At 38.1% G+C, this 13,066-nt stretch overlaps 1 protein-coding gene and 1 long non-coding RNA gene across 6 annotated transcripts in view; one reads left to right on the top strand and one right to left on the bottom strand.

The window, feature by feature from the left end:
* Window positions 1-12,176, top strand: part of EPSTI1 (epithelial stromal interaction 1) — a 112,377-nt gene extending 100,201 nt beyond the window's left edge. For all 4 annotated transcript variants that reach the window (XM_057533001.1, XM_057533003.1, XM_057533002.1 and 1 more), the window contains 2 exons: window positions 4,266-4,365; window positions 11,581-12,176. In XM_057533001.1, coding sequence (XP_057388984.1) covers window positions 4,266-4,365; window positions 11,581-11,589 — 109 coding nt within the window. In that variant the 3' untranslated portion in view covers window positions 11,590-12,176. The remainder of the gene's footprint in view (window positions 1-4,265; window positions 4,366-11,580) is intronic.
* The window catches only part of LOC130705618 (uncharacterized), an 89,271-nt gene that overhangs the window by 70,118 nt on the left and 6,087 nt on the right, over window positions 1-13,066 (bottom strand). The gene's annotated exons all lie outside the window — the stretch shown is intronic.

Here is a 13,066-nt window from a genome sequence, read left to right as displayed (position 1 = left end):
CATATTATTTTGACTGGATTATTCTGCTTCCATAGCCCAGTCAGAACAGTTTTATGTGTTCTTCTCTGGTTATAAGGAAACACAAAAACTCTGATACACTGGCTATTTTGTTGGGTAAAGGGGAACCGTTACTGCTACCTATTTTATAATAAAGTAGGTCATGAATTAGTATAGTCTTCTACTTTTTTTTTCTCTTTAAAAGTCTTCCTATTAAAAAACCTGATATTGTATTTCTATAACACTGGTTAGTAGTAGCCAGTTATTTCTCTGAATTTCTGAGAGTTGGATTATAAAGCTTTAAGCATTTTAGAGATAGTGGTATGTCACATTAATAAGTCCCATTGCTAAGAAATTAATCTTCAATGGGCACCCAATAAAAATGCGTTATTTGATTAGAGGTGGAAAAGATTACTTTTTTGTTACAGGAACCTTGACCCTTATTCTTTATTTCCTTATTGCTGAATACCTAAATATTGGTGGCACTATTTATTTCCTGCACCTCCTATTCTTTCTATTGATTCTAGTTAAATGTAGATCCAAATTTAATCCAATAGGAAATCTCTCTGGATAATAAACTCAGTAATCAGTTTTGAAACAACTGATCAAGTCTTTAAACATATTTTATGCTATCAGTTTTTGATAAAAGCTTATGTTTGTATTGTCCTTTGGAGTTTATAGTGAGCTTTTCTATGTTATCATATGAAAATACTCGTTCAGTTGTCTCTTAATGAATAAAATAGCTGTGTCCATTCCTGCTGAGGGCAACAATACAAACTATGTAGTTTGAGCATACGGGACATAAGTTAGGTTTTCTCCAGGGACATAATTTTATTGGAGACAAAAAGACAATGTGTTTCCTACTGTTTGGAAGTTCACATAGCAGAAAGTGCAGCCCTGAGTTTTATAATAGAAAGCTTGTAGATTCCTAATAAGCTTTACAATGAATCCCATAATGATTGAACCTGATTGCACCTGAACCTGACCCAGTGTAACTTTTTGAGTAAGAGAAGAAAGTTGAAGCTCCAGTGGGAAAAGACAGAGCACTGGGGTCAAGGACTTGAAAGGATCTGGGCCACAAGCTGGAAATTGGAAAGAACTGAACTGATTTATTGAAACTTGAACCATCCTTGAACAATAGTTTTTATCCAAGTTAATCCTTAGAAGAAAATTCAGAGCACTAGCTTGACAGCAATGAAATGTATGTATTTTCTAACACTAGTAAACAAAAATATAAACTGGTACTTTTTTCCCCTATTTGAATTTGTTACTGAGTCCAAGCTCGTACTTCTCGTCCCATGACAGGCCAATAAATCAGAGACGAGGTGCTGGGGCAAGGAATAGCGACTTTATTTGGAAACCGGCAAACTGAGAAGATGGCGGACTCGTGTCCCAGAGAATCATCTCGCCTGAGTTAGAATTCAGGCTTCTTTTATACTAATAGGGGAGGGAGTAGAGTCAAACATTTCCTGGTTCTGTTAGCCTCCAGAGGGGATGTGTTAATTTCTTCCTCCTTGCAGTCATTCACAGGTGGGCCTGGTCAGCATGTTTCCTGTGAGCTAAACAAAGGTATTTTACCTCATTATCTGAGAGGAAGGGTTCTCAAAAATGGGCCATTCTGTATAATTTAAGCTTATAGGCAACATCCCTTTAGTGATTAACTTGTAGTAGAATACGAAAGATTCTTCCCTATTACAAATTCTTGATAGAAATTGAAAAAGGTAATCTGTTTACCACCCATGATCTCTAGTTGACCCACTCTGCTGTCCTCTTAGTAACATGCTTAAAAGTGAATCACATCACCTTGTGTGCATCACAAGTCATCCATCTTCAAAGTGTTTGAGTGAATTGAGTGCAGTGGACAATGAACTACATTCACTACCACGGGTAATTTCACAATGCAGCTGCAGTCACAGAAGCAGGCCGAGGTGGGGACCATGCACCTGGACAATTCATTCATTCACCTCTTACCTATCAGGGCACACTCTGTGAAGGCTTTGTTCTAGGCACTGGGAATAGGCATAAACAAGGCAGAGAAGGTCCCTGACTGCATGGAATTTACAATCTGGAGGAAAGAAACAGAAGTCAACAATTTAACGGCAAGATTATTTCAGACAGTGATACACACCAGGAGGACCACGTCACAGAGTGATGTTAAGGGAGAGATTGGAGACGATAGTTCCTCAATGAAGAGGTGACATCCAAAAACAAGAGCCGGTCACATAGAGATGGGGGGTGCAAAACATACAATGGAATGTCCCCTCTTATCAAGCATAGGAACAAAAGCAAAGGCCCTAAATCAGGAATGAGCTTGGTCTTTTTGAGTCCCAAATGATTTGATTATAGATGGTGAGGAAGAGAATAATACAACATGAGGTAAGAAAGGTAGGCAGGAAATAGAAGATTCTGTAAGCCAATGATTTTATTCTAAGACTAATAGGAGTCATGGGAGGGTTTTAAACAAAATTCCAGAAGGCATGATCCCTTTTATAATTTAGTAAGGTGGTTGTATGGAGAACAGATTGCAGAGGGCAGGAGTGGAAGCAGAAGCAGGATGAGAGAGGATAGGGATTTGGACTAGAATGGTGGTCATCAAAAGAAATGGGTGATTCAGGATGTGTTTAGTGGGTGGAGCCAACAAAAATTCTAGTGGATTGGAGGTGGGGCGGGATGGGGGATATTGAGGGAAAGCCCATCTTTGTTACTGACAAAAAGACTGGATAAAAACAGCCCCAGGTGTATGGACCATCCAGAATACCATTGGTTGTGTAGTTTTAGGGGGATCAAGGTCAGTTCTGTCTTCCTTAATATTCAAGTCTCCAGCTCAAGTATCTTACTTCGATCTGCATGCTGAGAGGTCTAGAAAAGGTGACTTAAACATTCAGTTCTGCAGTGAACCAGTCTGACCAGAATATGGCACGTGGGTAGATTTTATGGTGAGAGATTAAAAAAAGCCTTCTAATAACTAAGATGTGACCACTGCCAGACGCGGCTTGGAGTTGAGGAGAAAACAGCAACCCCATAAGCCAGAGACTAACCTGGGTCAACATGCAGTTGGCATTTTAGCTGGCACACTGAGCAAGACCGCTAGGCAAACCCCCAGCCTCTGACTTTGCCACTCCGCAGTCATTATCCTCAAAGTTCCCAAATCTCCCACAGTCGCTGACTTACAGCCACCCACCATGACCACATTCGCTAAACTTCATGACTAAAAAGGAGGCTAACTTGACTGGGTCCTGCCTATCCTCCCTTCCACAAGCATGGATTGAGTGGGTGCTGTGCTCCAGGCACTCTTGTTTCTGCTGAGAAGCTTATGGTCTTCATGACACTATTCCTCAATAATCCGTTCACATCACAGGGTACCTGTTCCAATGCTATTTCTCCAGCCACCACGTCCCTGACTCTACTCAGCCATACATGGGCAACTCAAGAGCATGGTGTGGCCTTTTACTTTTTTAAATTCAAAAATTGTAAGATATAACACACAGAAAGTCCATGAAACGAATATTTAGGATGATTAATTATAAAATGGACATCCAGGTAACCAGCTCCAGGAATAGAATATAACCATCATCCTATAGGTAACCTTATCCTGACCCTTATGATAATCACTTCTTGCCTTTCTTTATCGTTTTACCTCCTATATGTTAAACTTAATTTCTGAAATTGGTTGCTGCAAGTATGACCGAACATCAGGGAAAAATGTACCCCTCCCTTCTTTTGAAAGCTTGGGCTTCCTTCTTCTGATATTTCCCTTTTCCCACACTCTCTTCCTATTTTCCTTCTACTTTTCACTAATGGGATTTACCTTAGCAAGACTGGCAATGGGGTACAGGATATATGGGAGGGGACATCTGTCTTGTAAAAAGAGCACCACAGAGCTATGTTTGGTTTCTCTTTATGTTTTAGTTCTTGCTGAAGCTTCCATCTTTCCTCAGCTTCTGGGGTTCACTCCTGGCATGGCCCTGAGGGGTATGGATGCTTGGGTGACCAAGGCTCTTGTAGAACTGGTAGAGGTGGGTAAGTGAAACTCTGAAGTTAAGAATTTATGCCCCTTTTGGCCTCAGCCAAGACTGGCACCAGCTCCACCAGAGGACTGTTCACAGCGTGTCGTATGGTTAATGTGAAAAGAAGTGTCTGTAGATTTCTTCTGAGCTGAATGGGGGCAGCAGTCCCCACAGTCCGTTCAGACAGCACATTAGGTTCTCAGAAATCTCTCAGCCCTGCAGCAAGCTTTCCACTTACACACATTTTTCATTGTTTTAAAGGGTAAATAATGCTTTTCTGGACCGACTCCAAGGTGAAAGTCAACCAGGTGGCCTCCAGCACTTTGGAGGCAATTGGAATATGAATAGTGGTAACAGCTGGGTGAGTTTTTTTTTTTTCTAAAAAAATTTCTTTCAAAGTTGAAGAATGAAAACAATGAGAGTTTTAAAAATATGTTGTGGCCTTCTCCCCAGATACTATTTTTTTTTGGCGTGCTAGTCAGCTGTGTGATGGACAGTCAGCCAGGTTGATTACTGTAAATTCCACAATAGCTTCTGAGAGATGGAGAAGGTCCTGATTTCAGCTCCAGTCAATGCCAATCACAATAAAAAATGACACCTGCCCTTTGTTTGCTGTGTGATTGCCTGGACTGCAAGGCTTTTTAAAAAATCACCCTTTGCCCAGACCTAAAACAAAAACAAATGAACATTTTTTTTCAGGAAGATTTTCAGTGAAATATGGTTATAAAAATAGTAAGCATTCTCTTGTAATATATTCTTACAGTGAAACTAGCAGGTCAAAGAAACCAGCATTTAATTTTTCACTACAAAATGATTTTTAAAAACCCCTACAGCTAAATGCACTTTTTGAAAATGAAATGTTCTTACAGATTTCCGTGAAGAAAACCTTGCAACTGTGTTGTAATATGTGTGTAATGTGTTTTGTGTGCACAATATATTATTGAAACAGCACCAAAGCTTTGGAATGTATGGAATTGTGGGGTTTGCAATGTGTACAGAATCAAAACTAACTACAGTGGGTTTTACAATTTAATTGAAGCCCAAGTGCATATGTACCTACTCAAAAAAAAAAAAAAAAAAAAAAAAGAACGGATAGAAACCTTTAAACTGGTAAAATACAACAAAGTAATCAAATGCTTGCTGACCTGGAAACTAGAGGAAATCACCCCTTAACAAATACTTGATGGACAAAAGATCATTTTTGAGAATACAATCTGTTAAAAAATCTTATATGCATGTTTCCTTGGAATGCATCTAGTGGTTAAAATTTATGGATAGATTTCAAAAATGTATATATATATTGAAGATAATTAAGTGTCGGCAAATTTGTAGAGAATGCACAGTGGATGTGTCTATTTATAATGTATACTCGTGTGTATCACTATGGATTCAGAATAGGGACAATGTACAAGACAGAAAAAAGAATCAAAACACAGTATCTTTGCATCTTGTGTGAAATTGACAAATTACTGACATAAGAATACGTGAGTAGGAATCATGTGGAAAATAGGGCATTGTGAATTTAAGACTATCCAAGTTTACAGAATTTATAAGTTGTGAAATGTGATTGAAACTCAGATTTTGGACAGGACTTGGAAACTTGCTGTACATTTTCTCCTCTACTTAATAATTCCCCCCCCCCCCCACCAATTTAGAAGGTACATATACGTAGAAAAATACCTGGGATTGAAGGGAAGATGATGGGAGAGAGTAAATGAATACTGTATGGGCTGCTGTTATTAGAATGAGGATATGGGAGTCTGGCTCACCACTGACTATTGGTAGGTCTTAGGTAAGTGAGCTGTGAATCTCCACTTAGGTTCCTCACAGATAAAAAGAGCGGAACATTGCTTTCTCATGATGTGATGTGAGTGAGGATGATTGAAGATTCCTTAGTAAGACAGGCATATCCAAGTCCAAAGTGGATATTGGCTTTTCCCTTGCATGAAAGAAGCAGTGACACAAAGGTGAGAACTTGCTCAGCCTCCCATCTCCACCTCACTTACTTACACACATCTCTTCCTCTATGTCTGCTTTTCCTTATGGACCAGATTCTATCTCCTCCTCCTACTGGGGGACTTTGTTCTAACAACGTTCTTCTCTCTCTCCTGAACTGTCAGCTGTCATCTTGACTAGAAAATTCCCATCAGCAGAAAACTTAAATAAATATACATTATATATTGAAGCCCCTTTCCCTCTTGCTACTGTCCTGTTTCTTTGTTCCCCTTTAGAGAAAAACTTTGAGGTATCTGTCCTGTCTCCAATTTCTTTCCTCCCTTTTCTCTTAAACCCAGTCTAATCGGAATTTAGACCATAACTGTCTAACCACAATGTTCTTCTCATGGTTACTGACATTGTCTACATTACAAATCAAATGGTTATTTCTCAATTTTCATCTTTTGACCGATCAGCATCATTTGTCATGGTGAATCACTGCCTCCTCTTTGAACCTCTTTCTTTTCTTGGCTTCTGGGACACTGCACTCTCCTGGGTTTCCACCTATTTCAGTGGCCACTCCTTTCTATTCTCCTTTGCTGAATCCCCTGTATCTTTCTGTCCTCTTAACACTGGAGTGCCTCAGGGATCCACCTTGGACCATCTTCTTTACATTTATTTAATACCTTCATGGCCTCATTCATTCTCATGAAATTAAATATCAATATGCTCTGTACTCCCAAATTTCAATTTCCAGCCTAGACCTCTTCCTCTAGACTTGCAGATCCATTTGTCTACCCAACATCCCTACTTGCATGTCTAAGACAGTTCAACCTTAACATGTCTAAAACTTCACCTTTGATCCTCTTTACCCCAATGCTCTATCTTCACTTTTTCCTGTTTGCATAACAGTACAACCCATCTCTCACATCCTCACAGCTGACCCATCAGCGAATCTTCTTGACTCTTCCTTCAAAATAGATCCCAACCTCTATCACTGCTCATCTCAATTCTTGAAATAGTCTCCTCGATGGTTTCCTTGCTTCCACACTTACCCACCTAGAGTCTGTTCTCAATATGAGACTGAAAAATAAGTCAGATCCTGTCACTCCTCTGCTCAAAGCCCTCCAATGGCTCTGACAACTCTCCAAATGTTTGGAGTAAAAGCCAAAGTCCTTAGAGTAAAAGCCAAATTTTTGTATTTACTAATTTTGTAAGGCCCTAATCCTTACAGGGGCTCCATGATCTACACCCCACTCTACTCCTCTGGCACTCTCCTCCTACTGCCCTTCTTCCTCATTCCTCCCAGCCATGCCAGCTTTCTGGCTGTTCTTTGAAAACTTAAGAACTGGCTGCTCCCTCTATACTCTTCTCCAAAGTATCCAAATGATTTGTTCTCTTTCAAGTATTTTCTTGAGTTCCAAGAATTCTTTGGCCATTCATTTAATGCTGCCACCTGTGCCCTTACCCCAGGCTCTTGTCATTCTCTTTGCAGTCTCCATTTCTTTATTCAATAGCACTCTGCAACTTCTAACATCATTTTCTTAGATGTTTTGTTGACTAATTACTCTTATTCTCTCCCTGTGGTAATTTATGTTCCATCTTCCATCAGAGCAGGGCCCTTTGACTGTTTTGTTCACTGATATATCCCAAGCATAACACAGTGACTGGAACTTACCACAAGCACAGGGAAACATGTGGTTGTGGCTGAGGTCACCAAAATGACAGAGATTTAGAACCAAATGATTTGATATACTAAAATGATTAGGTACTGAATTTAAAATAACTATGTATAAAACATTTGATAGAATAAATATTGGATTTGAAATGATGAGCAAAAACAAGAGATAAAGACAACCAGGAAGATTTCAAAGAGAGCAAAACAGAACTTCTAGGAATAAAAAAATATAATCTTGAAATTAAAGCACTCAATGAATTTATAACAAAAAGAATACAAATTAAGAACTAAACCAAAATATCATTTTTCATCTATTATTTGGCAAAGCACAAGAGACTGACAACATACTCTGTTGGCAAGACTGGGGAAACAGTTTCTTTCACACTTTGTCAGTGGGAATTCAAAATGATTTAAACCATATCGAGATTAGTTACTGTCTTCCCATAAAATAAAAATCAGGCCTACACATATTACAGAAAAGTTTTACTAAATGTTCAAGCAACAGATTATTCCAAATGTCTAGAATGTTTTCCAGATAAATGAAAAGGAGGGAGTATTCTTCCAAAGGATTAAGCAGGTGAATTTAACTGTGAATCAAAATCAAAGACTATATAGAAAATAAATTATAGGCCAGTCTCATTCATAAATATAGATTAAAAAAATCACAACAAAATTTTGACAGATTCAATAATGAATTTCTTTAAAAAAGCATAGTATATCCTTATCAAATTATATTCACCCCAGAAGTACAAGCTTGGCTTATCACAAATAAAAAAAAACCCAGAAAAATCTCCGAGATAATTTACCTCATAAATTATAGGAGAAACACCATATGATCATCTCAATAGATACAGAGAAAGCATTTGATAAGTTTCAATACTCATTTGCAGTCAAAACTTCTAGCAAACTAGGAATAGAAAAGAAATTTCTTTAGCTAATACAGGGATCAAAGTTCTATAATAAAAACACATCAAAAGCTTTTCTTTTGAATCAGATATAAGCATTGAAAAGGAAAAAATTTATAAATCACAGATGATACAATTATCTACCTAGAAAATCCAAAAGAATTTATATTAAAATTATTAGAATAAACAAGGGCCTAGCCATGTTGGTAGATATAGGGTCAATATATAAGAACTAACTTTGTCTCTACACGTGGAGAATCAACAAAAGAACCTAATAAAAAGGTAAAACCAAAGATGTATATTACCTTTAAAATACCTATAAAATTTTATAGAAAGACATTAAGGAATAAATAAACAAATGGTGTTTTACCACGTTAATGGATATGAATGAGCTCTCAAAAATCTGTTGATTTAGTTAAATTCTAATCAGAGCAAAGAACCAAGAATAGCCAGTTCACTCCTAAAAATATAGAAGTACATATGGGACTTAATAAAATATTTAATATGGTATAGAATTGGCACAGGCAGACCCAACTATTTCTAGAATTTTGTTGTATGACAAAAGGCAGAGCCCATCATCAGGGGAAAATGGACTCTTCAAAAAGTGCTGTTGGGACAACTGAGTACCCACATGAAATCATAAAAAAAATCAATTCCAGGTAGAGTAAAGCTTATAAATAGAAAGGAAGGCTTTTTAAATTCTAGAAGAAAATAGACTATTTATAAAATTGAGCTAGGGAGGATTTCATAAGACCCAAGGTATAAACTAAAAAGAAATGATAAATATACATTAAAATAAAACATCTGTTCATCAAAGGACACCATACAAAAATAAGAAAAGTTATCAACTAAACTTTTATTGTGGATATGTTTTATAAATAACAAGTGAACAAGAGGTTAGTATACAGAATATATTTAGAATGTGGCATTTGTTTAGAAGTTGGTAGATAACAATTGAGCTCCTACAAGGAATGAGAGAGGAGAGCTCACAGATGGGGCTTGGAGGATATGTTGGAATCAGTAAAAAGCCAAAGACAGAGAAAGAAAGGAGGAAGGCAGAAAATATGATAAAACTATGATGAAAGCCAAAGAAAGAAAAACCTGTTTCTTGAAACATCATATAGACACTTAAGTAGTAGGCCTTTGATCAGCATATTTTGGGTAGAAAAATTAGACCGATATTTATTTTTAAAGCTTTTTCTAATTTAAATCACATTCTTCTCAGGTTACTTAATACATATTTGTTCTTTGATTATTTATTTATAATTTTTATTTTTTAAAGATTTTATTGGAGTATAGTTGATTTACAACGTTGTGTTAGTTTCAGATGTACGGCAAAATGATTCAGTTATACCTATACATGTGTTCATTTTTTTTTTTTTTAATGGGAATTATTTATTTATTTATTTATTTATGGCTGTGTTGGGTCTTCGTTTCTGTGCGAGGGCTTTCTCTAGTTGTGGCAAGTGGGGGCCACTCTTCCTCGCAGTGCGCGGGCCTCTCACTATCGCGGCCTCTCTTGTTGTGGAGCACAGGCTCCAGACGCGCAGGCTCAGTAACTGTGGCTCACGGGCCTAGTTGCTCCGCGGCATGTGGGATCTTCCCAGACAAGGGCTCGAACCCGTCTCCCCTGCACTGGCAGGCAGATTCTCAACCACTGCGCCACCAGGGAAGCCCCCATGTATTCATTCTTATTCAGATTCTTTTCTCATACAGATTATCACAGAATATTGAGTAGAGTTCCCTGTGTTATACAGTAGGTCCTTGTTGGTTATCTATCTTATATATAGTAGTGTGTGTTAATCCCATGCTCCTGATTTATCCCTTCCCCTCCCTCTGGTAACCATAAATTTGTTTTAGATATCTGTAAGTCAGCTTCTGTCTTGTAAGTAAGTTCATTTGTATCATTTTTAAAAAATTAGATTCCATACATGAGTGATATCATATGATATTTGTCTTTGTCTGACTTACTTCACTTAGCATGATAATCTCTAGGTCCATCCATGTTGCTGCAAATGGCATTATTTCATTCTTTTTTTATGGCTGAGTAATATTCCATTGTATATATGTACCACATCTTCTTTATCTATTTCTCTGTCGATGGACATTTAGGTTGCTTCCATGTCTTGGCTATTGTAAATAGTGCTGCAGTGAACAATGGGGTGCATGTATCTTTTCAAATGATAGTTTTCTCCGGATATATGCCCAGGAGTGGGATTGCTGGATCATATGTAACTCTATTTTTAGTTTTTTAAGGACGCTCTATACTGTTCTCCATAGTACCATATTCTTTGATAATTTAAAATTGCTTTTATATTAAAAATTTTTTTGGTCTTCTAGAGTCCTTTATTACTTTTCATGATGCATCTAGGGTAGGATGTTTAAAGAATCACTTCAAACGATCCTTTCTCTGATACCAGTAGGTGAGACCCTTTGAGATGCTGTGGCAACGCTGAATCCAGTGTCTTCAAAGGCAGTTAAGCATTTGCCGTGACCCATGAGGCAACCTGAAATTTTAGTTTCCCAGAATGTTAGAGCACCAATAGTCTGAATCCCAGGTGTACCTTGGCCCAGCAGTCTGGGAGGCTTGATGGAGATGTCATGACTGTTTGCACATAGTGGGGGGAGGGGACTCATTTAAGTCTATCTCCTTTCCTCAGCATCCCCTTAGAAGTCACCTTCCTGCTGTATAATACAGTGCACCTCTACTCCATACAGTTCCATTTAAATTGCTCTGCTCCATACTATATTTGCCCTGTCCTTGCTGTAACTATGGAGGTGGGTGACAGTATTTGTGAACACTATTAGTTGTGACCCGTGTTAGCCTATCTCTCAGAACACAGCTGACGAGCTATCATTCAATAAGCCATTACATTGTTGACAGAGACCATTTTGTGACTCAAAATGGAACTTGAAACTTAAATCATTTCACTGGGACTTGAAATCATTGAAAAAATAGTCAGGTAGTCAGAGTGTTTTTTGGAGGAACTTCATTTTGGATTTACAAAGGCTTTGAATTTTGTTGCTGGTACTAATTTTTGTTTTCTTTTTCTTCCAGGATACATGAGAAATATTTGCTTACATCTGGCCTTTGTCAACTGACCTTGAAAAACCACACGAGATGTTTTTCCTTCTTGCAGCTTTGTTCAGCCTCACTGTTTTTACCTTGACTTCCACTGCCCACCCACTCAGCTGAGCAGCTGGGGATGACTGGTTTCTCCCTGTCATTATTTATGCATGTTTGTAGGAGCTGATTACTGAACTCATATTTAATCTCTACTGCCAGTGAAATGCTGCATTATTTTTCTAATTGGTTTCACCTCTTATTGGAAGTATAATTATAGATGTGTTAGTAAGATAGAAAAGGAGGGAATCATTTGATGCTTTCAGGTTAGCGAGAGCTGTGGGTGCTGCATGCTTGTCTCTCTAAACAGCTAATTCTTATCTAATTCTCAGATCAGGTTTGGGGAAGCTTTGGCACCTTTAGATTTGAATCCCTACTTTCTGCATGCTTGTCTCTCTAAACAGCTAATTCTTATCTAATTCTCAGATCAGGTTTGGGGAAGCTTTGGCACCTTTAGATTTGAATCCCTACTTTCTTAATTCAGGGCACAAATGTGAGCCAAAGAAAAAAATAAATCTTTTATATGCTTTTAAACAAATTTATAAATAAAATTTGAACTGCTTCTGTATAAATGGCTTGTGTTTGTTTTTTAATGAAAAGCTCTTGAGGGGTCTCATTTTTATATTCTCCCTTACAGTCCATAGAGATCAAATGTAGTACTATAATCACTATTGGATTTGGCTTTGGTCTTGACTTACTTACTAATACTGTTCCTCTGGTTTTTCAGAGTGGGACAGTTCATTTCCTGAAAGGCCATGAAAAAAATCAGCTAGACACAGATACCATGTGTGGTTTGTAGGTATTTTGGAAACTTGTCTTTGCTCATGCAATCTATTTCCTATTACTAATTCAGTAGGCTTCCCTGTTCTACTTTTATGACCTTGAACCAGTTTATAGACACTAGTGTGAGAATATTGGTTTTCCACACTGTATGGTCTGGCCACCCCCCATCCCCTCACGTTATGTAGGCGAAGCGCTGTAGCACTGCATTTAGTCTTAGAAGGAAGGTTGGAAGAGTAGATAATTTTTGCAGCTGGACACGAGTAGACAACACTTTGCAGCATTTAAGATATCTTCTGTGTTACCAACTGCTCTGTTGAAAGTAACTTTCTAAACCTATATTTAGGGAAACACTGGGATTTCAGGTTCTTGGGCCAAGATTGGGGGAGCTCACGGAAGTGGGGTGAGGGTGTGGTACAGAAAGAGCTGCACTGGGTGGCGGTGGCTGACAGCAGATGGTGCTCAGCTCGTCTCTTTGGAGTAAATAATGCAGACACTCTTGGTTTCCCTCACTTCTGCCAGCTGAACCTAGGTTAGTGCTATTGACAGTAATATAAAATGTTTGGTCCATCTGAAATCTTTGTCACTGCCTAATATGGGGAAAATGAAATCCCTCAGCCTGGGTTGGAAACACCGCCAA

This window comes from Balaenoptera acutorostrata, chromosome 18 (assembly GCF_949987535.1).
Source record: "Balaenoptera acutorostrata chromosome 18, mBalAcu1.1, whole genome shotgun sequence".
Taxonomy (NCBI): Eukaryota; Metazoa; Chordata; class Mammalia; order Artiodactyla; family Balaenopteridae; genus Balaenoptera; species Balaenoptera acutorostrata.
This window is presented reverse-complemented; position numbering and strand designations above follow the sequence as displayed.